The sequence below is a fragment of the Hirundo rustica genome, chromosome 9, assembly GCF_015227805.2.
Source record: "Hirundo rustica isolate bHirRus1 chromosome 9, bHirRus1.pri.v3, whole genome shotgun sequence".
Classification (NCBI taxonomy): Eukaryota; Metazoa; Chordata; class Aves; order Passeriformes; family Hirundinidae; genus Hirundo; species Hirundo rustica.
In genome coordinates, this window is record NC_053458.1 from 29,266,447 (window position 1) to 29,294,097 (window position 27,651).

Here is a 27,651-nt window from a genome sequence, read left to right on the forward strand (position 1 = left end):
GGGATCGGCACACACCCGAGGGAGCACACGGATACGGCACACACACACACACACACAGAGTGAATTCCCGCTCCCGTCCCTGCCGGCGAGGCCGGAGGGGAGCGGGGCGTGCCCCGGCCCCGCGGACGCACAGACAGCACAGGAGCCACAGACGGACACGCGCCCCCGCCGCCCACATACAGGTGGCTGCTGCGTGGCTCCCACATCGACATGTGGTGTCTCCTCCGCCTGTCTCTTCTGCGGAGGAAAAACAAACGGGTTCAATCTCCTCCTTCCACTCGTGTGGGCAGCGCCGAGAGCTGTCCCCCCTCCCTGGGCAGCCGGGCAGCGCAGCGGCCTCATCCTGGCCCCGCACAAACACAGCCGGCCCCCACGGGCACGCTGCTCACGGGCTGCTCACGGTGACGCTCGGGTCCCTCGGAGCCTTCCCCACACCGTGCACAGGGAGGGCAGTGCAGGCTCCAGTCCTTCAGAAGCTCCGAGATAGTTAACGGCTTCAGATAGTCCTCGGATAGTTAACGGCTGCCTCAGACCGCTCCAAATTCACCTCTCCCGAGAAACACGTGGCAATTGGAAAGAGGAAGCAATGCATCAGCCCTGAGCTGCTCAGAGCCATCACCGTGAGCTGATGCTGGGAGCACAGAGGGGAACATGATGTTCCTCAGCAAACACAAGGCACAAGGCCAGACTGAGATGCCACAGAGCTCCTGTCACCGGAGCAGCCCCCACACAGAGCAAGTTAACAGGGCTGGCAGGGTCCTTCATACACGCTAGCAGCTGGGGGGATTCCGGGCTCCAACCTTCATGTCAGCATAGAAAAGATTCAGATACACGCAGCTCCGAGAACACGGCCCTGAGAATGTGCAATCATACAAACACACGACGCCCTGAGTTTGAAGGGACCCGCAAGGATCACTGAATCCAGCTCCTGGCCCTGCGCAGGACAACCCCAAGAATGCCACCATGCGCCTGAGAGCACTGCCCAAACGCTTCTTGAGCTCTGGCAGGCTCGCTGTTGTGACCGCTTCCTAACAGTTTGAAGACGTCCCCCCTTGTCCTACCCCTTGTCAAAAAACCACCTTGTCAAAAGCCCCTCTTCTCAAGGTGCTCTAAGGTCTCCGGGCTCAACAGCCTCAATCCTCCCAGCCCGAGCTCGCAGGAGAGGTGCTCCAGCCATGCCCGTGCCGATGGTCTCCATGGACCCCTGTGCATGGGAAGGGCCCGGCACCACGCTCGAGGCAGGGCTGGAGCTTCAGGCACCCACAGCATCCCCACCAAGCGGCCGAGCCTCCAGATGCATCCACGCGGCTCATCCGGCTCGCGGCAGCGCCCGCACGCGCCCATCCGGCGGCCATCTGCAGCCGGGCACAACCACGGTGCTCCGGCGGGCACCACGGCCACCCACGCCGTCCCCGGACACGTGGGAGCACCCAGCCGGCCGTCCCCGCACGGGCAGGGACGCCCACGCTGAGCTGCGCGCGCCAGGGACCCGCGTGGAAACGGAGCCGCCCGCGTCCGCGCACGGCCAAAGGCAGAGCCCGGCTCTGAGCTCCCAGCTGTGCCAGCTCTGCTCCGCCTTGGCCACCACCGCGTTGTCCCCACCGTCCCCCGCAAGCTCAGCACCACCGAAAGCGCGCCAAAGCCGAGGAGATGTTGTCAACACAAACCGCGGCATGGTACTGCCCGGCCCTGACCCCAGCCCGTCCTGGTGAGCGGGAGGAGCTGGAAAAGAGTCCCGCGAATATCGATAGCTCCCCGTTCAATGCCACCAGAACAACGAGGAAAAGTTGAAAAGATCTGTTTTCCCAACCAGCTCTATCTGACAATGACTAGAGAGGGATGCGCAGTGTGGGCAAATCCTTCAGTGCCCTTATATATTCCATCTCCCCCTCTTCCTCTCGCCTATCTGCCCATTCCTCAGCCTCTTCCACAGCCTAAAGCTCTCCATTCCCTCACTTTATCCAGCACATTCCCACTGGTATCCAGAAACAGCCAACGTACAGACTCCATCACCTCTCCCCTAAAGCCCCCTAGTACTTGGGCAGGCACGGATTTATCACGAACATCCCATCAGCCCCAATCCAGGGTCAAATCTGCGGCTGCTGGGGGATCAGGCAGGCCTTACAAGCACACCCCGTTCCTGTTACCCCTAAAACCAGGCAGGATGTGGGGCCACAGCATCCCACCACTGCCAAAGCAGGGAGGGGGCCATTCCCGAGGCTCCCTCTGACCCCCCCAGATCAGCACGCGCCTGGAGACAGCAGTTTCTCTCAGCAAATCTGCGAGAGATTCTGCCGTGTACAAGCTTGGCTGGGTTTCAAAGCATAACGAAACCTAAAATTCCCCGAGAAGGGATTCTGTTAAAAAAAAAAAATCAAAAAAAAAGGAAAAAAAAATAAAATAATCCCTTCAGCTGTACTGAAATGTACTGTTTTGGGAAACAAATCAAAACGTTTCGTTCCAATGTTGACTTTGAAAGTTTTATGTGATTTAGACCATATGACGCCGCAAAATAAAGAGAAAAAAGGCAGCTAGGAAGGAAAAAACAGAATTTTCTCCTGCTGAAATGCAGAGACAAGGCTTCTTAACACCATGCTGGAGGTTTATGTGGTTTGGGGCTTTTTTTTCTCGCCCAAATCAAATTTTTGTACAATCAAACATGGTTTCGCAAACCTGCTCCATCTTTCCTAACTGCAAGGAAGGAGCCTGAGGGAGATTGTGACACCACTGCTCCCTTCTCCCCCAGCCCTGGCTGCTCTCCTGCAGCTCTGCCATGAAGAAACACTCCCCGGGAACAAATATCACCCCTCCTCAAGAACAACTTGAGATACCTTCCTCCTCCCCAGCCTCCTACCACCAGCCCTGAGCGCTTGAGCTCTATATTTGGGGCAGAAAGCCTCTTTTAGTGTATTTTTGCCATGCCCAAGCACTGAGGCTGCAGCTTGGTGCAGAGGTTGGCAATTTCAGGACCTCCCTGGAGAGCACTTGCCCACGCTGTCACCTCTCTAAAAGCACTGCTGCTCATGGGGAGCACACTCCTAGACCTCCACCCATCTTCAGGAAGATGCCCAGAGAGGGAGTCACCCCATGTGGTGAACAAGGACCCCTTTTCCTTGTTGGCAGCCCCCCCAACCATGCCAGGCTCTGCTGCAGCTCTGTGCCCTTCCAAGCCTGGCTGGGCTTGGGGGGTCACTGGGGTGGGTGTTGGGGTGTCACTCACTCGATAGCAGGCATGTTTGGGGCAGACATGGGGCTGACTTCTTTGGCTTTCTGAAGGGCGTGCTTCTGGTTAAAGGCCTCCTCTTCCTCCTGCTCGTCCTGCAGAGAAAAGAGGGGCATTGCTCAGTGGGATCTCGGGGTTCCAGGGGAAAGCTCAGCCATGGGGAGCAGTGAGGCATGTGCAGGGCCATCCTTGATGTCAAGGCTTGAGGGATTGAGGGGGAACCTGTACTTCTGATGCCTTGGAGTGGCTCACTGGAACAGAGGCTGGACAGAGTTAAGAGGATAAAGCAGGCATTTATTAAAGGCTTTCAACAGATACACCTCGGGCAGTCAGAAACCTCCCAGAGGGGCTACACCCAGGATGGACGATGGTCAGGAGCTTTTCAGACAATTATTAAGTTAGGTCCATTTACATGTCAGGGGTTAATCCTCCAATTACAGCTTCAGGTAATGAAGTCATATTCCCCCAGTTTGCTCCCCCAAAATTCGCTTTTGTTTTTACATTTCGGGGCCTGAGGCAGTAGGGTGTCCTTGAGTTTCAGGCCCAGAGAGGGATTGTGTTGTCTGACCAAAATGTGAAGACAGTTAGCTAACACTCTATATGGAGTTCAGAGTCATGCAGTGATGCAGTACAGGATTTGAAAAGTATAAAGGCTAAAATCCTAAGGCATCACTTCCAGAGACTCTTGATTTCCCTTGTGCTGTGGGGATGCAGGTTCCCCACGACACCAGATCTTCCCCAAGGCATCAGTGCTGCTTAAGTAAATGAACCCAGCCCACTCCAGGCAAGAGCCGGGCTGAGCATGGTGGGACAACCCCAGACAGTGCAGACCATCTCAGCCCTCCCTTCCTCACAGCCGCAGGGGCCAGACAGGCATCCCCCAAACGGAGTGGGAGGTAAGGCATCCATGAATGACCCCGACAGAGACCGGGTTGCTTTAATGAGTATGGTTGTGTCTCCGGAGCAAAGAATGTCATTAGGAGTCATTAGCGAGCATTCAGCCTTTTCAAAAACTCAGCGCTCTCTTAATTGAAGCTGCTGGTACCCGTGGGGCTCTCCCATCCTTCGCGCCAGCCCCTGGAAGTGCCATCTGCACCCTCTCACCGTGGGAGGACCCCTGCACACGCCCCTCAGGCGAGCCAGCACCATGCCCCGTTTCGGGTCAGATTTACACCAGCCTGGAATCCTCCCAGTGAGCCCCATGGACGCGAGTAACAGCATGGGCTCCACAAAAATCTGGGCACCACAGGATCACTGCTCTGCTCCAAAGAGTGGCAACGACCCTTGCAGCTCTCTCCTGCTCACCGTTATCCAGATGGCGCCCAGACAATTTAGCGTTCCCCAAATATTCCCCAGCACGGTCTTAAAAGCAGCTAAGCAGCAGCCCGAATTGCATCCTAAATCACATCTGCTGCCCTGGAGGCAGACGGGGAATAAATATTGACACCACTGGAAAACGCTCCCCACTCCACATCTCCAGAGCGCCCGGGCAGATAGCAGTGCCCACACCGGGTCCCGTCCAACAGATGAGGGTTATCTCCATCTGAGCGGCGGCAAACGGAACCGGGGAGCTCAAATGGAGAAACGGTTAAAGCCGTACTGGAGGCGTGGGTGCTCCTGGAAAGACCGGCAGGTTTAAGCGTTTTCCTGAATCAAAGCCTCAATGGTTTTGCCCCCACTCACTCCGCCAGAGAAGGAGAAGGAGCAGCGGGAAGGTACCTTGGTGAGCTCCTGGGCGTTGGCCAGGTTGTCCACGGCGATGGCCAAGAAGACGTTCAGCAGAGTATCTGAGAGCAGCTAAGGATGCACAAGCCGCGTGTTAAGGACATGTGTATCTGCAGCTCCCAAGGGAGGGTGGCCGGGATGGCTCCTCGCCAGCTCAGCCAAAGGCACAAACCCTCACCCACCCCACAGAAACAGCCCTCAGTGCCCCTCCCACAGCTCCTGCTCTGCCCTTGGGACAGCCAGCGCTGCCAGCATGCCCGGTGGGTCTCCCTCCGCTGGGAGGGGACGAAGGAGCAGCCCGCGGCCGCACTCCCGGAGAGGGTGAGGAGGAGACGGGGTTGTCAGCCCCAAAGCACAGCAGCCCGGTGGATACAGTTTCCAAACAAGGTGAGGACGATGAAGTAGATGGAGGACCACATCCCTGAGCGCACGCCTCCCTGGGAGCGGATGCCGTTGTACATCACCTCGTTCCAGTCCTCGCCCGTCAGGATCTGCGGGGACACAGGGCAGCAGCTCTGTCACCTGCACCTCCCTGTTGGAATTCTTGCCAAGCCGGATGTTTTTAGCTCTACCAGGGTCCAACACACTCTGAGGGCTGTCCAGCAACTTCTCAAAAATGGCTTATTAATAATTGCCAGACGGCTCGATTAGATTTGTGTTTTGAAAAAGCAAAAGGTTTTAATTAAGGTAGAAAATAGCAAACTATGCAAAACAAGAAGCAAAAGCCGAGCACAGTGCCAGGAAGCCCTTCTGCACCTGTTAAGACACCCTGAAAAAGCCCCGAGCATGTCTGTGCTCCTTCTTAAATACTTAATGTTTTAGGAGGGCTTTTGGCAAGCTGCCCAATAGAAAATAGCTACATTTCTGAGGAACAGCTACAGGTGCCTTTGTCTCTGCACCGAGACAGTGCCAGTGAGAGAAGAGCAGAAGGTTCTGGTGCTTCTCCCTTAAAAGTCCTGAGGTGAAGCTGAAACCCCTTCCCTTAAATGGAAACATCTTGCTCGGGTGTGGGGGGTGCAGTGGAACACTTCCCCATCACCTGGACGTCGATGTCGCCAACACTCAGGAGCCGTGTACAGAGACCCCGTGCAGTGGATAACCCAGCTCTGCACCTGCAGCACCTGAGGGAGATCCCACTGGACACTGATTGCCAGAAAAACCCTTTTTCTGACCCAGAGAGGGGGCTCCTGAGAGGCGTTTCAAAATATTTTATTCCATTTTCAGTCCCATTGAGAAGGGTGAGACGGTACAGATGTTACATTTCACACCATCACAATCAGAAGCTATTTCCTAATTACATTATAAGCGGTTTTTGGCCCATCAGCTTTTGCCACACGATGCTGCTAATGCTTCTAAGCCAATAATCTAAAAATACCCCACGTGGGTCCTGCTACAATGCATCTTTCATAGTTCTATTTCTCCAAAATATCCAGTCTATTTGCAAGGTCATCACTTGAAACTAGTTTCTAGTTCAATTTCCCTCTCAACAATGTCCATCCCATGCCACGGCCTTTCTAAAGCAGCACACTTTATCTCAGAGTTTGCATACAGGTGCACAAGGCCACGTGAGCTTTCTGTCAGGCTTTGAGAATTCTCTGCAAATGTCACAACTGATGAGGATTTAAAGCCTCCTCAGAAGAGTTTTGAAACTCTTCATCTTCTGCAACAGAGGTGGAAGAGCTTCCATCTCATTCCGTCCACTTTGTTGTGCGGGAGAGGGGAGGAAGCAACAGCTGGTAGAGGGGAATTTGTTTGGTGTAAAGAACCCCTCCCAGCCACAGGGGAGTGAGCAGGTGGTCCCAAGTCTCCTGGCAGCCCAGCTCCTACCTGGAACACCGTCATGATGGCGGCAGGGAAGGTGTCAAAGTTGGCCGACGGAGTCCCATCCATGAAGTTAAACCTGGAAAGGGAAGCAGGTGAGCATGAACGGGATGAAATACCAAGGTCACCAAACCCCTGGCTGCTGTGCTGTCAGTTCTCTTGTGTTTAGGAGGATCTTTCCCCACTCCAGAAAAGGTCTCCTGAGCATTGGGTGCCATAAACCAGAAGGTCTCCTGGCTAGAAGCATCCACACAGCCCAAAGGCAGCCCACGAGCAGGGATTTTCGTGTGGGAGGAGACTGAGGGGGAAGGCTACAGTCTTGCTGGGCCCCTAAAGAGGGTGTCATCCCTCGGTTTCAACACCAAGAAACCCCTGTTCCTCAGCCTTGCAACGACATACCTGCCTCCAAACAGCTGCATTCCCAGCAGGGCAAAGACTACAATGAAGAGGAAGAGGAGGAAGAGCAGACTGATAATAGATTTCATGGAGCTCATCAGCGACACCACCAAATTCCTCAGGGATGCCCAGTACCTAGGAAACAGAGGTATTGCTGGAGCATTGGCAGTGGTGCTGACTCCATCAGCAGGAGAGCAGGAGTGACTGGATCTGGGCTGCCGCCACAGTCCGAGACGGAGGATGGATGGAGGCGCTGATGGTGGGTACGCACTTGGTTATTTTAAATATCCGCAGGAGACGAAGGGCTCGTAGGACGCTGATCCCAAAAGAGGTTCCTGGTCTGAATATAGCCCAAACCACTTCGAAGATGCTTCCCACTGTGACCTGAGCAGCAGATACAGCCACAGTCAGAGAGAGGCTCAGGACGGGCTGCTGCAGGGAACCTTAACATCCCCAAAGGCGAGGCACCCACCACCCAGCCCAGGACCTGGTGTCTCAGGCTGTCCTGGCAGAAAGTGCTCCCTGCCCACTGTGAGGGCCATCCCAATCTCCCGCTTGGTGCCTGGCATCGCAGACCCCTGCCAAACCTCTCCCCCAACACCCTGGGCATCCCTGGGGCCGCTCACCCCACAGTCGAAGCAGTTGAAGGAAGAATGGAAGTAAAGGCGTGGCCCCATCCCGTACATCTTTAAGGACATCTCCAGAAGGAAGAGCCCAAGAAACAGGAACTCTGCATAGTCTGGAAGACAAAACCCGAGCGTGCCTGAGGCACTGAGCCATGTGGAGCACGCTGCATGCACAGCACAGCACAGAGATGGGACAAGTCAAGGACCATGCTGCATCCCCAAAGTCTCAGGGAATTTTATGATGAGGAAATTTTATCTGTGAGGAACTAAACCATGTGTAACAGAGCATCAAGCCCATGAGTTAGTCATTCTGGGAAGATGCACCACCAGTGTCCCAGGGGATTGAGAGGACAAGACATGGCCAGCACAGAGCAGAGCATCTCTCTGGCATTAAACCACAGCGGCTGAGGAGCCTAGAAAGGCATCACCCGCACGGCACTGTAGGGGAATATTATCAACCTGGATTAAAATCATTGCGTGGCTGGAATTTGGCCAGGGAAACAGAGCCGAACAGCCAAGAGCCAGTGAAAAGCCCTTCCATCTATTTCATGAACATTCAGCAGGCAAGAGCCTGGCTCTTCACCTTTCCCAGAAGATGCTTCTCACCACGACCAGCTGCCGTACAACACCGCAGCGAGCTGGGAGCCCAGCAGGCCTGAGCCTACTGCTGCAGATTTGGGTAGAGCTGGGGCTGGACAGGGACATTTTCAAGGTGAGGAAGAATAACACGTCTGAGAAAGCAGCACTGTCCCTCCCCACTGCAGCAGCTCAGGAGTGACACATGTGGGGCTGACCACGCTGCTCTGCAATTGCCCACGCTGCAGTGCTTCCGAGACCTGACCCTGTGCCCTGGCCCACGCTGGGCTCAGGGAGGCTGCATAACTGGGAACCTCCAAGCCTGGGATTCCCTTCATGCTCTGCACGAATATTTTAACCGGGGTGTTCTGCCGTGAGCAGTCCCATCCTTGCAAATTCAAGCCTTTCTGGCAATGGCTTGTGCACATTCGAAGGCGGTTCTCCAGCGAGCCTTCCATCACCACTGCTCACAACCTGGGGATAAACTCCACAGAGACTGGCAGTGTTTCTCTTTCACAAACACCTCAGACCTGAAGGATACAGAGCCAGCACAGCTCCTCCGTGTTGGCTCACAAGGCTGAGACAGCCCTCAGCGGCCATGGGGCCAAGGGCAAAGCCAAGTTAAATATCTGTACGTGGTAATTTGTTATCAACAGTGAGTAGAGCTGAGGTTATTCCCCACCCAGCTCCACATCAGCACGACTGTGGCAAGACTCATCCCTGCGTGTCTTGAGGCAAGCAGTGAGGGTGTGCTGCAACCTCCAGCCACTGCAGATAAGAAGGCTTTTCCTGCCCAAGCAGAGCTCTCCCACCTACTCCAAGCCCAGGGACTCACAGAGGAAGTGGGTGAGCCAGGCTGGCTGGTTGTGATGGACGATGGCCACGCAGGCGGTGTTGAGAGCCACCAGGCTCAGGACGATCCAGTAGAAGACCTGGGATTTCACCATGTGGCGAACGGAGATGCGCAGGAGCCGCTCCTTGTGCCGTAAGTAGGAGGCACCGTCCACCCTGGCGCCTTTGAGGCCAGAGTGACTCGAGGGGTTTCCTGAAGGAAAAAGAAGGGGAACAAGGAGTTGGATGCTCCAGCCTCTCCTGCACCATGAGACGGGACAGATGGCTCACGGGCATCGCTCTTATGGGGCACAACTCATCCAGAGAGGTTTTATATGGCCCGGGGGGCAGCAGGAGGTTTGCTGCTAAACGAGCAGAGGTGGCTGCTCTGGGGCACTCTGTGACTCTGGGGAACCCAATCAGCTGGCAGAGGTCTGGGGGAAGCAAGCTGCAGACTGCACTGACCCAAGGTTGGGTGAAGAGGTCTCCTCTGCGCCAGCCTCCGCTCGCCCACGGAGGAGATGTCGACACAGTGCTCGTCACCCGACATGGCATCCGTCCGGTTCCGCTTGATGGTGGCTCGCCTGAGCACTGGGAAGACAAGAGGAACAGGCGTTGGGGCCCCAGTGGCCCAGCTCTGCCAGTAGCCAGCTCCCTGGACCAGGACCTGGTGATCGCTACTCAGGTCTGGTAACAGGATGGAGAGCCCCAGGTGATCCTAGTCCAGAGCTATCCCTTGTGTGGGATCAGACACCTCCCAGCCCCCACGCTCTCTCAGGAGTTATGGAGAGAGCCAATCCACCTCCCCTCCCCCCTGTCTTGGGCTGCAGACCCCATTGGGCCCCCCCAAGACCTCCCATCACAGGGGAAGGAGGCAGAAGGAAGGGCAGGCAGATTTTAAGGGCATTGCTGGTCTTACCTTCTAAGGCTGAGGTCCCCGAGTTTTTGTTCTCTTCAGCCAGCATGACTTCCTCTACGCAAAACACACAGTTCAGCATCAGGAGACGAGGCACTGCCACGTGTCACTGCCTTGTACCTGAGAACTTCCCCCAGCCCAGAGGCTGGCTCTGGATTGAAAGCTCTTACCAAGTATTGGTTAAGGGCCCAAAAGCAAATTCTGGAGGGTGACAAGTGGCAGCTACCAAACATTTCATCAGAAAGAAGGATTACTTGTGATCAGCCCTTCTTCCCTCCACTGTCATTAAGCTCATGAAAGAAGCTGAAAACTGTAGGCAGGTCTGGGGCTCAAGCAGCCCAACCCAGGGCTAAAGCTGAGGTCTGGCACTCAGGACTCATCTCAAGACACCCATTTTTTACAAGTCTGAACACTGGATGGAAGTGTAAAACTTCCCTCCCCGGAGCTGAATGCACTGACCCGATTCCTACGAGGAGCAAGCAAGGACATGGGCTGTGGCGGTTTGGGAACCAGCACCCACGGGCTGTCGTGCCTGGTGGCAGGAGCAAGCCTGCAACCTCCGCCACCCCCAGCCCAGGTCCAGGAGTCCCGAGGTAGGAACCGGTAAGTTTATCCCCTCCAGATGGCTCCAGGAGGGGATTTAACCAGAAAACCCCTCTCCCTGTTCACTGCTCTTTTTTCCCACTGCCCACCACTGCCGGGGACTCCGGCAAATGCCAGGAGAGAGGAAACCATGGCAGAGCACAGCTGACAGCCGTGCTGTCCACAGCCTCCCTGGAGGCGTAACGTGCTCCGAGCGCAGAATGTGACGATTTCATGCCACAGAACGTGAGGACTCACCCAGCTTGGTGATGTCCGTGCTTGCAGCTTGGTGGGACCATCACACCGAGCCCACCCACGCCCTCAACATCACCATGTGAGCAGCTTGGACACTCCGGGGCTCAGGGATTCCTTTCCATCCCCACCACCCCACACGACCAGCCGTCTGTGGGGCCCGTTGTCCCCCCAGGTGTCCCCCTGTCCCCAGCCTTTACCCGCTTTGTCTATCCACGCCCGGTAGCCGTTGAGCTCCCGCTCGATCTGCTGCTGGCGCCGCAGCTTCATGAAGGCTCGGCGGTTCTCCACGCGCTCCCGCTCTTTGGCAAACTCCCTGGGGAAGGGCACGAGGCAGGGGTGAGAGCAGGGCCGAGGGGCAGCAGGATGCCCAGGGGGCCGGGGAACCGCGGCACAGAAAGCAGGGACTGAGGTGATTGTTGGGGCTGCGCGTGACCATCCCCAGCCAAAGCATGGCCAGAGGATGGGGGAATGATCAGGGAGGAGAAAAGAAGGGATGGATGGATGGATGTGAGCAAACGCCCTGCTTGACTGCCCGGTCCTGCATGCTCCAGCTGGGAGCTGCTGCCATTCAGGGAGGATGCTCCCAGTGCCACCCAGCTCCAGAGCCAGCTCAGGTCCTGTGTGTCCCTCCAGGGAGTAAACGCCGGGCGCTGTGAGGAGGCAATGAGGGGATGGAGGAGGGAAGGCCCTGTCCCTTGCCTTCACCTCCTCCTCCTCTGAATCCTTTTCCTTTCCAGCCTCTCCTTGGAGTATTTTCCCAGAACTCGAGACATGCCTGTCCTTCCCTGGATCTCAGGATCTCAGGGTCTCACAGGAGCTGTCCAGGTGTGATGAGAATCTCCCTGCCCCAACCCCAAGTCCCAGCATCTACAGAACTCCAGCCCACGCCCTCAGCCCCTTCCTGGTCCCAGGATGCTCCGAGGGAAGCGTGATTACAAACAGCAAACGGCACTGCTCCCTCCACGAGAGGAACATCTCTCTCCCCAGAGACCAGCAGCAATCTCAGGCCTCAGAAAATGAAAACTATTCCAAAGAATGGAAAGAGCTGGTCTGTCTGCTGCAGAGAGCGTTCAAGTGCATTACCCCAGCTGAGCTATTACACCCTGATGCTGTGTGGGCTTTTGCATGTGTGTGTGTGTGCGCGTGTGTTTGTGTGGAAAGCCCGGAATGTTCCCTGCATCTCTTGTTTAAGATCCCCAGACAATTCAAGCGCTTTTAATTCCACCCCAGGAAGGTGAAGTTTCCCGCCGCTCTGGCATTAAGTGTCAAACGACTCCCCCTCCAGCACTGGCTTTTCAGACTGAAATGAGACTTTCTTCCTGGGGTAGGGAAGCAGGGCCGGGAGGGAACAAAAGGCAAGGAAGAGAAAAGCAGCCTAAGTGAAGGGAAGGAGGGTGGGAGGAGATGGGGGAGAAGGAAGGACCGCTCCAGCCAGCAGTGAAGTGCACTCAGTTTTGGGCACGCCATGCCAAAACACCTCCTTGCTCTAGCTGGAGGAAAGGCGGGAGAATTTTGGCTGTCCTGTCACCCCTCACCACCCTTTGTTCGCAAATTTGGGATGTCAAGGAATGAGAAGATGCCGTTTGGAGTCAGAGTTGGAGGAGAAGTTGCCTGTCCTCCTCTGGTTTGGTCCTCTGGTTCTCCCAGCTCTGCGCCACGGGCCATAATTCCATGGCAGCCTTGGCAGCACGGATGTCAAATCCTAGAACAATTTGGGTTGGAAGGGACCTCAAAGATGATCTCACTCCTTGCTATGGACAGAGATACCCTCCACTACCCCAGGCTGCTGAGTCCCATCCGACCCGGCCTTGAACACTTCCAAGGATGAGGCAGCCACAGCTTCTCTGGGCACCCCATGCCAGGGTCCCACCACGCTCTCAGGGGAAGATTTTGTCCCCAGTATCTAATCCATCCCTGCTCTCTGTCAGTGGGCAGCCATTCCCCCTTGTCTTGTAACTCATCCTCATCCAAAGTCCCTCTCCAGCTCTCTCAAAGCCTCTTTAGGCACTGGAAGGTCTCTGCAGAGCCTCCTCCTCTCCTGGCTGAACAACCCCAACTCTCTCAGCCTGTGTGCACCTGGGAGAACTTGGGAAGCTCCTCCTAATTTGTATCGGCTGGGAAGCTGGCCACCCTCTGCTGCTCCCATCCCTCTGTCCTCCAGCTCCTTGTGAAACCATCATCATGTGCCTACAGTGGAAGCCTCCCAGCAGGACCAGCTGAGCCCCAAGCCACCTTTTCCTGCAGAAGGGAATGGGGGGCAGTGGAAAAGATGCTCATCAAGCCACGCTTTCTCCCTAGCCGGCCCTTTTGCTCGTGGAGCACTAAGCTGCAGGAGGCTGGTGCCACACGCGCTCGGGGACAAGGTCCGTGCAGCTGCGGCAGCGTCTCCGAGGGAGCCGCTTCCCACTCACTTGATCCCTAATGGAGCTTAATTGCTTTTGTCCATTAGAAGGAGGAAGGGGTGGCAGAAAGGGGAGGGGAGTGGGGGGAGAGAAAAAGTTAATCTCAAGTTAATGAATTATTACATTTCAGAGAGACACGTTGCCGAGCAGGGCAGCAGCGGGGGCTGGTGACATCTGAGAGTGGGTAGGCGATGCTGACAGATCAAGGATTGCTCAGAGCCAATTTGCAGCAGCGGGTAGAGATAATACAGTGTGTGAGTGAGAACAGGGCCAGCCATGGTGACTGACAGCTGCTTGGGAAGGCTCCAAGTCACAGGCAGGGCAGCCTGGCATCGCCCAGAGAGCGAGCGCCTGCCTCCCATTGAAGGGCTCTGCTCCTGCCCTCTCGGGGTTGCATCACCAGGGACGGCCCAATTCTGCCCTGCAAAGAGCCCAGGGCGGTGCTGCCCCATGAGGTCCCTGCAAGGGGCTCAGAGCACCCCAGCAGACTGCACAGTCTCCACAACACCACCTCTGCTTGTCCACCCGGCCTTCTGGCCCCAAATCCCAGTGGCTCCCGCTCGAAAACGTCCACACCTGGCAGCCAAGATCCCTGATGCCAACCTTGTGGCCTTGCAGCCCCTCTCTGCCCAGCCTCGTGAAGCCAAAGATGCTCAGAGAGCTCTAGAGGCAATTGCTGAAGGCCCTGGTGGGTTTTGGGGATCAATGTACCATCTGTCCTCCTGCTCCCACGGGCACCATTCCCGTGCCCAGCCCGCTGGGGCAATGGGAGCACAGATGCTTTGCTCTTGCTCTGCCTGCAAATTCTCCTCCAGAGCCTTGGCATTTCCCACATGTGGCCTGAGAGCATCTCTGCTCCTGGCAGGAGATCCTTGGGGCAGCACCATGCTCAGCCACGTTCCTCTCCCGGCCCCCGCAGCCACCCTCACTTCAGGAAAGCGATGGTTTTAGTCCAACGCTGTCTCTGCTCTAAGGACTGGAAAGCCCAGGTCTGGTTTCAATGGGAGAACCACTCGTGGAAGCATCCAGCTTGAAAATCAGTCCTCTCTTAAAAAACAAAAACAAAACCAAAACCAAACCAAACCAAACCAACAAACAAACAAACAAACAAAAAAACCTTAACAAAAAAAAAGAAAACTACTACAAGAAAACCACCAACTACCAACTACAAGAAAACCATGAACCAAAATCAAGTTAAGAGAAAAGAGTATCACAGCTACTGCAATCCATATTTTTTACTTTTTAGACCATCTTTGAGTTCAAAGCAGGTAAATAGTGCTGGTCACATCAATGTTGTGGCCTCCATGCTTTGAAACAACAAGCAATGAATATTTTTTACTTTTTAGACCATCTTTGAGTGCAAAGCAGGTAAATAGTGCTGGTCACATCAATGTTGTGGCCTCCATGCTTTGAAACAACAAGCCATCCATCTTCAGACTCACCAATTCACCACAACTTGCCTCTATTAAAGATGTTTCCAGCAAACCAGTTATCAAATCAGCCTTAAAACAACTTCAGGCAAGCAGAAAGGATAGGATGGAAATCAGAGAAATACTGGATTACACACTGAGGATGAGGCAGCAGCACCACTCTGCTATGAAAAAAAAACCCAAATATAATGGGATTCATAACAAGAGAGACCATATGGAAGACATCAGTTAACACTACTGCTCTCCTCGGGTCTTGGCTCATTGCTCCACTTCAGGTTTGAGCACCACAATCTGAGGAAAAACTGCCTCTGAGACTCCAGGAGGGTGTCAGAGAAGGTTATGGGACAGAACTGACAACAGACGGTGTGGCAAACACAGCTGAGACAGCTGCAAACCGCGGGGATCAGATGGTATTTACCCAAGAGGTGTAAAGGAACTGAAGCGAGAGTGCTGAACTGACTGCGCAGTCTGTAACCTGGAGCCTCGACTTAAACACACGGTGACAGGCAGAACCGGCACTGCCGGCTGGAGTGCTGCACTGAACCCACGGCAGAGGCAGGGGCAGGGTGTCCAAAAGGTACAAAAACCTCTGCAGGGGGAAGGTCCTCCTCACAGGCCTGCTTTGAAGGAGGGCACAGGTTTTTCTGTGGGGGTAATAGCCTGATTTAAGCTCACTTGAACTGCCAGAGCCAGAGAAGATTCAAGGCCGGGCTGGACAGAGCCCTGAGCAGCCTGGTCTAGTTGAAGACATCCCTTCTCTTTGCAGGGGTTTAGACCAGACAGCCTTCACAGGTCCCTTCCAACACAACCCATTCTGTGGTTCCTTAACGAAGCTGTGCAGTCTCAAGAGAGCCTTCTCTGAAGCACTAAGCAGCGAGGAGAAAGGACACAGACAGCAAGGCAAACAGAGCCAGCCCGTTTCTTGCATTCCCTGTCCAGCAGCTTTGATCCCTCGGGAGGGAGCTCTGTGTCACCGCGGTGTGACAAACCTGCAGTGGGAGCGCGCAGCTGACGCTGCTGAAGAGAGCACATTTATAGAGCGCTGGCAGTCACACGAGCCGGGGAAGGAAAAGCTGACAAGCTGTTGGTGACAGGGAACGGCAAAACGGGAGGGAGCCGGGAGATACCAGCCCTGAGATTACCCATTACATCACTGCCCCAGTTAAGAAGGGGCAGATGCTGACAAGTACCTTCTGCCTTGCGGAAAACTTGCGGTTGTCCACCTGGATTTCCCCAAGGTCAGGTGTGCTGATGCCAAACTGAGTGGGGAAGTGGACGCTTCAGAAGGGAGAACAATCCTGCAGGAAGGCCTGGACAGGCTGGAAGAGTGGGCTAACGAGAACCTTGTGAAGAGAAGCTGTGGCTGCCCCATCCCCGGAGGCGTTCAAGGTTGGCTGGGGCTTGGAACAACCCAGCCTAGGGTAAAGTGTCCCTGTCCATGGCAGGAGGGTTGGAATGAGATGATCTTCAAAAGGTCATCTTTCCAACCCAGGCCATTCTCTGGATTCAGATGTAAGGTCTTGGACATGGGAGAACAAAATCCAGGAGGGCAGCACAGGCTGGGATCTACCCGGCTGGCGAGCAGCGCTGTGGAAAGGGACCTGCAGGTCCCGGGGCCAAGTTCAGTATGTGTGAGCAGTGTGCTGCTGCAGCAAAGAAAGCCAGCAGGGTGCTGGGCTGCATCAACAAGGGCAGAGAAGAGAGCCACAAACATTCCAGCTGTAGACTCTCAATTTCATTGTTTTTCCCAAGGACAACACTGCCAAGGTTTGCATCGCTGTCCCACTGCCCAGAGAACTCTGTCTGCAGTGCTGCACCAAAGGCAGTGATAGCACGCTCAGCCCACGCTGCAAGGAAGCTGCAGAAGGGTGGCAGAAGGTCTGGCAGCTCCAGCAGCAAGGAGCAGAGATGGGAGCTCGAGACTGTGTTTCACTCTTATCAGGCAGGGCTGGCATGAGCAGCAGCTTCAATGCTTCAAGAGCCCCGGGCTTTGTTCACAATCACTCCCACTGGCTCATGCAGTGCTGGGAAAATGTCACTCCTCCCTTTCCCTCCTATGCTCCAGTTTTTATCCCCTCTGTAAGCAGAGAACATCTTTATTGTCTCCTTTTGCAAGCGGCTGCAATCCGCCGATGAAAGGTGTGTGGTCAGTACTGCAGGTGAGACGTAGTACGGGGGGAAAAAAACCCACATCAATTTTCAGCCTTCCATCACATTAACTTCCCAGGAGCTTCCAGCACTCCAACTAACGCCTTCTCCACCTGACAGCAGTGCCCAGCACCCCCTTTGCCAGGGTGGAGCTGCTCCTGGAGGAACTGGGCATCTCCAAAGCCATCCACCGGCTCAAATCGCTGCAGCCAGGGCCACGCGATTGCTGCCATCAGCCAGGAGGGCAGAAATGACCATAATCTGGAACAAACAACTCCAAAAGCAATCTGTAAGCGAGCACCGTCTGCTGAGCGCTTTGTTGGGAGGATCAAAACGGAGCCTTTTCACCCACAGCCCGCAGACCGCGGGCAGTCCACGGAGCAGATTTGCAAGGAGGCAGGAATAAGAGCAATTTTGAAGCAGCGGAGCCGTGCTGGCAAATAATTTGCCAGGAGAAATCAAAGGGGAAAGTCAGCGAGTCATCTTTTTGTTGTGGATTTTTTTTTCTCTTTCCCTTCTCCTCACCCAGCTGGCTGTAAGAGGAGTCATTGTTCCCCGTACCAGCAGAGGATCTGGCACAGCAGCCACGCACGCCTCTTGTCAGGCGGCTTGTTTGCACGGGGCTTGGAGCCCTCGGCAGAAAGGTGGCCCAGCAGAGCACGGCAGAGCGGCACTCGTTGAATATGGATGCCCACCTGCCTGCTGAATAGAGATGACGGTCCCCAAGGCTCCTTTGCCTGGCCCGTGCTCAAACAGCACGGCGGTGACAAAGCTTCCCCAGGTTAAAGCGGCGAGCGTGGACGTTCCTCGTGCGTGCCGTGGCGGCGCTGGGGGCCCTGGGAGGCTGGGGCCATCCCAGCCCCGTCCCTGTGACACCCACTCCTCCGTCCAAAAGGGATCTCAACTGCTGGGCTCCCAAGCTCAACACGACTGCAGACATTTCACACCTCATCCGAGCCACGCCTCAAGACCCTACAACCATCCCAGGAAAAAGTGGACGTGATGCTTCCAAGCTTTCATACTTCCAACTCCGTATTTCTTGGGCGTAGGACCACAGACTCATTCAGGTTGGAAAAGCTGAAGATCCTCAAATCCAACTATTAACACAACAGCACCGTGTTCACCACTGTAGAGTGTCCCTAAATGTCACATCCACATGGTTTTTGAGCACTTCCAGGGATGGTGATTCCAGTGCTTCCCTGGGCAGCCTGGTCCGACGCCTGACCGTTCTCACAGCAAAGAATTGTGTTCGTTGACATCTTGCTGGGAATTTATGGTCTCCCCCCAAACTTTCCTGCATGGTGATGTGTCTCCCACTTCTCCCTGTCTCCGAGATACCAATCCTCTTCCCGGTGTTTTTTGGCTTCAAAGCACCAGATCCCGCTCAGCCGCGTGGGACCCGGGTTTTTGTGTGGAGCTGGTGAGAAGAGCCCTCTCTCCATTGAAAATGTACACTGGTTCCCTCAACGCCCTTATTATTAATTGCTACAAAACTTAATTTTATTCATCGTTTGTTATGCATCCAAATTGGATGGGGGAAAAAATTCAAATTAACTGAAGTGAAAAGATTTCTGAAGATGGTACAGAAGGCTCCTGAAGGAACTGAAGAAAACTCTCCGGAGACTGGGAACGCAGTGCTAACCCAACCTGAAAGAAAGATCTTAAGACAAAGAAATCTTGCCAAATTGATCCTTTAATTATAACATTAGTCGTTTCTTTCAAAGGCTTAGTGTAAGAGCTGGGGGTGGGGGGCAGAAAAGACTTAAAGGGAGAAACGACTTAACATCACCAGGATGAGTGGAGGCAATTAGGAGGATTTAAATTACTCTCTTGTTTGGTACAAGGCAGATAGATTTCATTTTCCTTGCCACCGTGCTCAACTTCTTGCTCTGCCATTAGCTTCCAGAGGTCTTCTCCTTGGCTGGCCCGAGGGCCCAGCCTTCCCGGGTCAGGCAGCATCTCCTTCCACGCTGCACCCACTCTGCCAGTTCTGCAGACCAGAAATACCCGTGATTACAACAGCTCTGACACCCTGGGAAGGGGCTGGGTGCACAAGGCTGGCTCTGGGGATGGAGTCTCCCAGCTCTCAACAGAAGGATGATGCTGCAATGAATGGAGGAGGGTGATTGCAAACCAAATTTTTTTTTCTCTGCAGAGGCTGTGGAAAGGGAGGTGGGAAAGAGTCAAAATGCAGCCTGTTCGGTACTGAAGCTCCGGATGAGTCCTCAGGAAGCTCTGCATGAGTCCTCAGCGCTACACCTCCAAGCACAGCGTGTTTTTTATCTTCACTCTCCCATCTTCTTGCTCCCAGAGACAAACTAGACACAAGCCATCTTCTTGCCAGGAGGGGCAAGGCAGGCAGGGCCTCTGCAGTCTCTAGGAGCTGTCCTGTGGCAGTGGTCACTCCTGGGGTGGCACTACTGCCACTGCCTTGTGACACCAGCAGCAGGGACAGGGCAGCGCGGCTCTCGTCGGGTCTCTGCTGCTCCAGAGAGAGAGCCCAAACGCACATGTTCAAATTGTTTTATGTGAGAAACAGCCGAGGGGAAAAAAAAAAAAAAACAACTCCAAACTCAGCAATTTCACAAAAAGAGGGAGAGCAGGTCTTTGCAAATCTCCAGCACACGCAACTCCTCAGGCCACGAGGCAGTCGCAGGTAGAAAACAGTGTTTCAGTGGATCCTCACTCGCTCCCACTGACTCTCTTCTGCCAGGATTCTCTCAGTGGCTCGTGTAGCTTTAAAAGCTGAGCAGTCACATCTCCTTGGGCTCCATACCTGCTCCCAAAGAGGAACCGGGCCAATTTTTTTTTTTTTTTTTAAATCTTTTCCTGCTCTCAGTCAGAATTAATTGATCCGTAATTGCACCCAGAGATGGGGAAAGTTAATAGACACAGTAATAAATGCCAAAGCCACAGCAGAACTGGCTCTCCAAGCCCCTGCCTGGGGGAGCTCCATCTCCTCCTAACAGAGCCGCATGCAATTCCAGTGCGTGTGTGCCTGTGCGTATTCAGGGAGAAAAACTGAGGAGCTCGCTATGATGAACACGGTTTCTTTTCCTCTCCCCCATACTTTGTGCTTCGGGAGCAGATGGATCCAGGCTGTTTACATCACAGAGGTCATGCCTCAGCTTAACAGTTGGGGAACTGACTGTTGGGAGAGATGCTCATCGCCACCAGGAGATTGCTAAATCTGGGCTCCGGAAAACTTCTGCTGGTGGCAAGCGAAACACACAAATGTCCTCCTGCAGCCTCTTTGCATTCGGGACCCAGCCCGGGTTTCGGGCTGTTTCCCCAAAGGGAGGCACTGCCGAGAGGAGGGCAGAGGCAGCTCAGCAGCAGCTCCTGAGCGTGGACCCTGAGGAGAACACTGGAAATCCCGAGAGGACCTTGTTATCCACCCATGCAGATGGCGTGGTTTGCGAGCTACGTGAGGCCAGGTTTCTGCAAGGAGGCTCCCAGTGGCCGTGATTTCAGCTGAGCACGGCCTGGCTTTCCCAAAAGCGGTGGGAAAAAAAAAAGTAAAAGTAACTGCCAGGGAGAGAATTCCCCCGGTGGAGGTGTTTGCAGGGAGCTCATTCCCAAAGGGACCATCTCAGCTCAGCTCAGCACAGCCGCGGGACAAGCGGGGCTATCTGGCCAGGCCCAGCCTGTTCATCCAGCTGGGAGCTGGGCAATGGGAAGGTCACACCTCCCATCCCCCAGCAGAGCCGAGCGCTCTCTTCCAGGACCAGAGGATTGCAGTGAGCGCTAAAAACAAGAAGAGCTCAGCAAACAGAGCAAGGAACCAGGCCCTCCCTGCTGCACTCGAGGACACAGGTTATTTGTGTGCACAAGTACCTCCTCCTGCCTTGGGTCCCGCTCCTCCACAGCTCCAGCAGCAGCTTTGGATGATTCACCCAGCCAAGGTGCTGCATCCATGGAGGGTGTGGCCGTGTCCGGGCAGGGGGACAGGCAGTGGCCTTGCCAGGAGGGGCAGAGCCCAGCCGGCCACCTGCGCTCACCTCGCTCCGCCCTCCGCCGAGTGAGCAGTCCTGCTTTACCCTGGATATCTGCCACGCCACAAGAGCATCTCCATTGCCAATTAGGCCACCCACCCACTTGCATCCTTCCCCAGTACAAACCCTATTAGCAATAAACAAACAGTGGAAATGCCAGCCGGTGCCTGGGAAGAGCCCTAGACAACTGCATCCGATCTGGCAGGATGGGAACAGCTGCCTCGGGCGGTCCTGGTGCAGGGAAGCTCCGAGCTGGGCCAGGGCATGGCCAGGCATTCCACCAGCCCCGCTGTGGTCCTCTGGCCAGTGCCTGGCTTGTGTCCCCAAGCTGCTTTCAGCATCACCCCAGCACCAAAAGCCTCGGTGTCTGCACAACGCGCTGCACTGACACAAATCAGCGCTGTGGTGAGGGGCTTTCCCAGCTTCCTAACATTCCTTCTGCAGGCTTTTGTAGCAAAGCTCCTGCTTGCCACCGAGACCCGGCTGGACTTTGCACAAATGCCCAAGCTGGATGCGGAATAAGAAGTACACATTCCGCCCAACACTGCTTGGATGTTTTCATCCCCCACAAGAATTCCCTCTCTGCAAAGGCAACGTGAGGCCCTTGCTGCAGCCTGTCCCCAGAGCCCTGGACCCAGCCAGACCCCAGAACGAGAGCTGGGAAAATTCAGCCCAATAACAGACCCCCACCTGCCACCTGAAACTCCTGAAGTTGCCGCCATCACACTTGAACTCCCAGGGACACCCAGGAAAGGGACAGAGACCTCCAAGGCCGTTCTCCACCCTGACCCTGGCACCTGAGGGCTTTCCATCCGGCCAGACCAGTGCTGTGGTGGTAATTGGCTAAGAACTGACCTGCTTCAGTCAGAAGAGAGGAGCCCACGTCTCCCCCCAGTGCAGGAGAGGGCACGCTCCCCTTCACCAACCCCTGCCAGCAGCTGAGGATGTGCTGATGCAACCACAGCTCATTGTCATGGAGACAAGAAGAGTTTTTGTCTCCAAACCCAGCTTGATGGCTTGGATCAAAACTGCCTTTCCCTTTGGGAAGTGCGGGACAGGGACAGTTGCTTTGTCCCTACTTCCTTATCTTCTGGGCTTATCCGCATGCACCCCAAGCACCCCTACCCTCACCAGTGTGCGCCCCACCGGTGCAGGGCACATCCTCCTGCTCATGGCACAGAGGTGCTCTCTATCCCTCCCCAGAGCCAACCCAACCCCACCACAAAGAGCCTGGACTCAGACACATTTTCACAGACACCCCCCTCCCCAAGCAGCCAGAAGATCCCCAGTGACCTTTTCTCCCAGGGGACCAAAAAGCACAGGACCTTCATGGAGGTGAAGTAGCAGTGATAACAAATATCTTCGAGGCTGTCCCTTTCCCAGCTCCCCAGGGAGAGAAAGAACCAAGCACAGGCAGGGAGCAATCCCTTGCTGTGGGGCAGGGAGGGATGGAGGGGGTGGAGGGACACAGGCACCGGCCTCAGGTCACACACGGAAATGTGCGACAGGCACAGCTCGGAGGGAATGACGGCACTGCTTACCCTGACAGCACTCCCAGGACAAGGTTGAGGACAAAGAAGGATCCAATGATGATGAGGGGGATGAAGTACAGCCAGTTCCAGGTGGCTCCTAAGGCATCATTGGTCTGGAGGGGAAAGAAAACAAACACGTGTGACATCACCTTCACCACCAGTGACGGGCCAGAGGGAGGGTGTGTTAACTCCAGTGCTCCAGGCTGACCACACCAGGCTCCTCAGGGGGATGTGGCTGTGCCTGCCAAGCCTTGGTGGGCACCCTTCCCTGCCAGAAGAGCCCTGACACCCCTCAGCCCCCTGCACCAGCCGTACTCTCCACTCTCCAGTCCTCCTCAGGCAGGAGTGCTCTCCTCCTACCCTCCAACCATCCCTGCAGAGGCTGCAAGAGATGGGTATGGCTGGAGATGCAGGGTCCTGCAGCCCAAAAGCGAGGTGCTGAGGGTGAGGGGTCACCCTGAGCGTGTTTTCCCCAGCAGTTTGGTCCAGGGCTCCCAGGCACATCCACCAGGATGGGGCAAAGCAGCCCCACGGCAGCTGAGCACAGGTTTATAGGGTGCCTTAAGACCAGGGAAGGTGGCCTCTAAAGAAGAGGCAGCCAAGGTTTGTCCCTCCATGCATGGTGGGTAACCTCCAAGCAGGCGTTTTGCTGCTGGCATCGTCACTAGCCCCTTGCAGACCGCAGGTACGTCCCCCAAAGCCGAGGAGCTGAGACCAGACGGGAGCTCTGAGCGCGACAGCGGCAAAGGCTCCTGATGAGCCCTGCTCAGTACCTCCAGACATTAATTTACCAGAGGTTTTAATAAAGCAGTGCCCCTCCATCCCTGCCAGCTGCCTCCCAGGCCCCATTTGTCCTCTGGTGTCAAGCACGGTGCACATGACGCCGGGCTGAGGGTGATGCGGCAGAACGTGACTGTCTGGGGGAGGTGGTATCAATCTTCTCACAGTGAAAGACTCTTTCTCTTTTCTCTCTCTCTTCCCCCCTCTCCCTGTGCTAATTAAGCCCTCATCTTCATCTGAGTCATTGGCACCACGTCTCCTGGTCGGCCAGTGCAGGAGCTGAGAGCTGAGGCGAGGCTCTCCAGCGGGAGAAGCGCGATTCCGAGCGGGAAAGGAAGTCACCGTGCTGGAGCCTTCCTCCAGTGGGAGCTTCAGCTGGGTGTCCCCGTCACCCTGACACCGAGCCCAGGGCAGGCAGGGGGACAGCAGCACAGCCCAGCACAGGCACTGACCACAGCACTGGGACAGGGGATGTGGACACCCATCCCGGTGACAGGGAGCGCCTGGCGCACAGCAGCCGCAAGGGCTCTGAAAGCATCTGGAAGGACTCGCTGCTCTCCTCCTTTGGTGCTAGGGGAACCACAAACATCCTCTCAAGATCCTGCTCTTTCAAGAGCCCCAGCTCACACCCAGCCCCTTTCTTTAGGGTCACAGGGAGGGAGGAACGACGTGTGGGAATCCCAAACAGCCGATGTTCAGCACGACGTGCAGAGACACACAGGCCACTGCTCTGCTCTGACAGCACCATCTCCCATGGCATCAGTCTTCAGGGCATCGTGCAACCCTCAGCCCAAGCTTGGCTGGGCTTCAGATCCCTGCCAGGATGCCACTGGGTACCTGCCACTCATGTCAGGACTGCTTGCCTTTGAAACTGGCTCCTGCCCAAAACCACAGGCTTTCCCCAAGGTCCTTGTCACAGGGAATGCAGAACAGGTGAGCTCCTTTCCTACAGGAGAACGAGACATCTTCCCCCAGAACTGGGGCCATCACCACCGCTTCTTCAGCCATCTCAGCAGGAGAGAGAGGGGGAAATGGGCAGTTTCCCCAGGGTTATCAGTGCCCAGATCATCTCTTCCCTCTCCATTTTTCAGGCACGGCAGAGCTGGTGACACCGAGGAGTCGCAGCAGGGAGAGCTGAGGCAGGGGCTTGGCAGGACTCTGGTGGCATGGGCTGACTGTGATCCCAGCCTCCGTGCACTGGAGTGCCTGGCTGCCCTGGAGGTGGAGGCCAAGGGGGTTGCAGAGGTTTTTAGAGGGATTTGGGAGGTCACAGCACCACTTGCACCCAGCAGCTGCAGGAGGGGCGCTGCTGGGGCAGAGGAGGAGATGGGGAGCTGTGGCCATGGTCCCACGTACTCAAGGACACAGCACTGGCCACAGTGAGCTCAGGGATGGTCCCAACCACCCAGGCTGCCACCAGCAGCCCCAGGAACAGCACTGCCACCAGCAGCCACACGGCTCCTCCTGGCTGGTGCCAGCTTTGCTGGCAGCCCCCAGCCCCAACACGAAATTTCTCAGGGGACATCCCAGTGCTCCCTACAAACCCAGGAACTGGTGATGCCCAGCTCTGATCTGGGTGCACTGGCTCCAGACCGTCGTGTGGTACTTGCTCAGCCACTCAGACTGCCAAAAACTCACTATCCCCACTGGAAGCCTCCTCAAGAAGATGCTCCAATGGCTGCTGCAATTTCCAGCCTAAATTTATTTGTGGTCATTTTCTACACCACTCCGTTCTTTTGCCAGCACTGGCCTTTGGCCGCAATAGCTCTTTTCCTTCCCGTTTCCATCCTGATCTATTTCTAGACAGCAACCACAGCCATCTCCAGCCTCTGCTTCGCTGGCCAAAGCAAGGCTCTTCCAGTTCTCTCTTGCCCAACTGGCTCTCCTGCCCTGTTTTATCCAGCAGCCCCTTCCCTGCTCCAGTCCAGGCTCAGTCCCTCCTTCCTGGGCACAGGAGACCTGAGTGAGCAATTTGATGGGTCACACTCCATCCCTGCATGATGCCACAGAGACTCTACCTGCTTCCCACCATCCTCCCTCCTCGTTCATGACACCCCTGCCCCGCAGCCACATCGCGGTCACCCCGATGTCACCCGCTCACCCTCTCCTCCTCCACGCCGCTGCTCCCCTACCCAACAAGGCCTGAGCTCCAAGGAGAGATCTTTGCTGCTCCTCGGCAAGCGCTGGGCTTTCCATTTCACGCTGCATCCCACATCTCTTCCTCCGGCCCTCAATCGCCTCCCAGCCCAGGACGGCAGCCTCTGTCCCTCCAGCTCTGGGAAGGCAGTGGATGCTGGAGGCAGGAAAGCCCGTGACGCATCCCCAAGGACTCCACGAGTCGATGACATCCCCTATGTACCCCCAGCAGCATCCCAGCGCCGCTCACTTCCCTGCCAGCCTCAAAGAGCCCCTCAGCCCCTTCCCCTCTCCCCCTCTCCCTTTCCACTTTCCCACAGCAAACCCTTTACTACAAGGAGCAGCTCCGGGGCGTTTCCAGGCCTGCCATGCCAGGTTAGCCCGGCGTGACCTACCTTTGACAAACCCGTGATTCATTTTCCTCTCTTGCCTCCCAAACCTGTTCCGAAATGGCATGCGATCGAGGTCAGCCCCGCAGTCCTATTCCTGCCTGCCTTACTTTTCCTCCCCTCCTCCCCCCGCTTTTAAATATAGGCATCGCATTCGCTATCCTCCAGTCAGATGGTGCCTCCCCCAACTCGATGGAGCTGTTAAAAATACTTGTTACCAGACCTGCCATTTCATGTGCCAGCTCCCTCCGAGCTCGGGGGGAAGCCATCCCAAGCGCCCAGGCTGGTGGTCCCAGCGTTGGGCTTCCATGTTGGCCATGCCCTCGTCCCCGGCGTCACGCCTTTTGTCGCTTAGTGTTGGCCAAAAGCGGGGGCTGAAATGTCCATCCGTGCCCAGATCTCTCCAGGCGTCGTTTCACTGGGCCTTGCTTCCGTCTGCAGAGGTGGGAACCGCTCACTGCTCCTCCAGCGGGGCTGGTCAACGCAACTTTGCTACGGCCCTCATGGCACTTCCCGACTATTTTGGCACCGAGGTGTCGTTGTCTCGACTGAGCAGCCTCTTTTCCCATTCCTTTGGGGCATCATTTGTTCTTGATATCCCTCTGTAGGCTGTAGTTCATCGTCTTGGTCCAGCTGTGCCTTCCCACAGGCTTTTATTTTCCTTTTGTTGAAGGTACCGGGAGGTTGTCATTTGCAGAATTCAGGGCAGACACAGGAATTTTAATCCCTAAATTACACCAACCCCTTTAATGAAGAAATTCCAGGTTCCTGCCTTGTTCCCTGCACAGCTGAGCAGGTCCCACCACTCATCCAAGCACTCTGGGACAGGTTTTTATATTCCTTTGGGAAACAGGAGCTGCTCGGTGCCAAATCTTTGCTGCTTCTTCCCTTCCATTTGGGACTCCTCCTCGTTATGGAGCCCACCAGCCCCCAGCCCCTCCTGTGGCCGCCAGACCAAGAACCACCACACTCCCATCTTGGCACCACCCATCCTGCTGCCAGGAAAGCCCTCTGAGTCCACAAACGACACCACCAAGGCGTGGGAGCAGGACCCTCCCGAGGGAAAGAGCCCCCACCAGCTCCTGCTTCTCAACCCCCAAGCACAAGGTTATTCTTTAGGCAGCTCTCGTGGTGTTTGTTTGGTGGGGTTTTTTTGGGGTTTTTTCTTTTTTCCCCCCAAAGGGCAGGAAAAGGCGCAGGAAGCTGCAAAAGCAGGTCTCACCCGGGGGGCCAGAAATCTAAAGAAATCTAAATATATCCCCAAGCTGAATGCACAGCACAAGCTCACAGCCCACACGTCCCCTCCCTCGGGCTGCGGCGCAGGGGAACCTTCGGGATTTCTTTGCTATAGGGGAAGGGAGGGGGGAAAACCTCAATAAAACCCCCAAAGTCAATCTCCCCTGGCGAAAAATAAACAGAGAGCAGCCTCAGTCTGTGCAGGGAGCCTTAATGGCCACTCATTGCCCACCAGCTTGGGGAGGGGAGCCGGGGACCCTGTGGGGCACCCAAAGCTTTCGAGGAGCAGCAGGATGTGGATTTCACTCACACAGAGGTTTGGGGACGGTGGGAAAAGCCGTGGATCTCAAGGATCTCTCAAAGGGAGCTGCGCCCACCTTCCCCAGCACTCCTTGGGTGCTCTCAGAGCAGGACAGCGGGCGCAAAACCACCACAGCTTCCACCATTTGCGCTCCAAATCCTTGGCTTGGCAACTCCCCAAGGTCTTTGCCTGGTGGTGCCACCCACGGTGCCCCTGCCAGGGCTGACGGTGTCCCCCAGCATCACCTCCCCTTTGATAAACCCCCTGACCTGCTCCTGCCTGCAAACCACAGCTGCAGCCAGCTGAGAATCGCACAGGAGCCAGCGGTCGCAGCCTCACAGCCCAGCAGAA

At 55.7% G+C, this 27,651-nt stretch overlaps 1 protein-coding gene across 13 annotated transcripts in view; it reads right to left on the minus strand.

Moving 5' to 3' along the window:
* CACNA1E (calcium voltage-gated channel subunit alpha1 E) overlaps positions 1-27,651 on the minus strand; it is a 105,711-nt gene that overhangs the window by 33,003 nt on the left and 45,057 nt on the right. For 10 of the 13 annotated variants that reach the window (XR_005702124.1, XR_005702125.1, XR_005702126.2 and 7 more), the window contains exons 8-20: positions 22,468-22,571; positions 11,149-11,264; positions 10,118-10,171; positions 9,664-9,789; positions 9,203-9,412; positions 7,792-7,904; positions 7,437-7,549; positions 7,169-7,300; positions 6,776-6,848; positions 5,322-5,439; positions 4,943-5,010; positions 3,221-3,318; positions 181-237 (exon numbers count right to left, since the gene is read on the minus strand). Coding sequence is in view for 10 of the 13 variants with exons in the window: in XM_040072448.2 (XP_039928382.1) it covers positions 181-237; positions 3,221-3,318; positions 4,943-5,010; positions 5,322-5,439; positions 6,776-6,848; positions 7,169-7,300; positions 7,437-7,549; positions 7,792-7,904; positions 9,203-9,412; positions 9,664-9,789; positions 10,118-10,171; positions 11,149-11,264; positions 22,468-22,571 (1,382 nt within the window). In the remaining 3 variants the exon portion in view is untranslated. The remainder of the gene's footprint in view (positions 1-180; positions 238-3,220; positions 3,319-4,942; positions 5,011-5,321; positions 5,440-6,775; positions 6,849-7,168; positions 7,301-7,436; positions 7,550-7,791; positions 7,905-9,202; positions 9,413-9,663; positions 9,790-10,117; positions 10,172-11,148; positions 11,265-22,467; positions 22,572-27,651) is intronic. The other 3 variants (XM_040072452.2, XM_058421693.1, XM_040072453.2) reach the window with 1 other exon arrangement.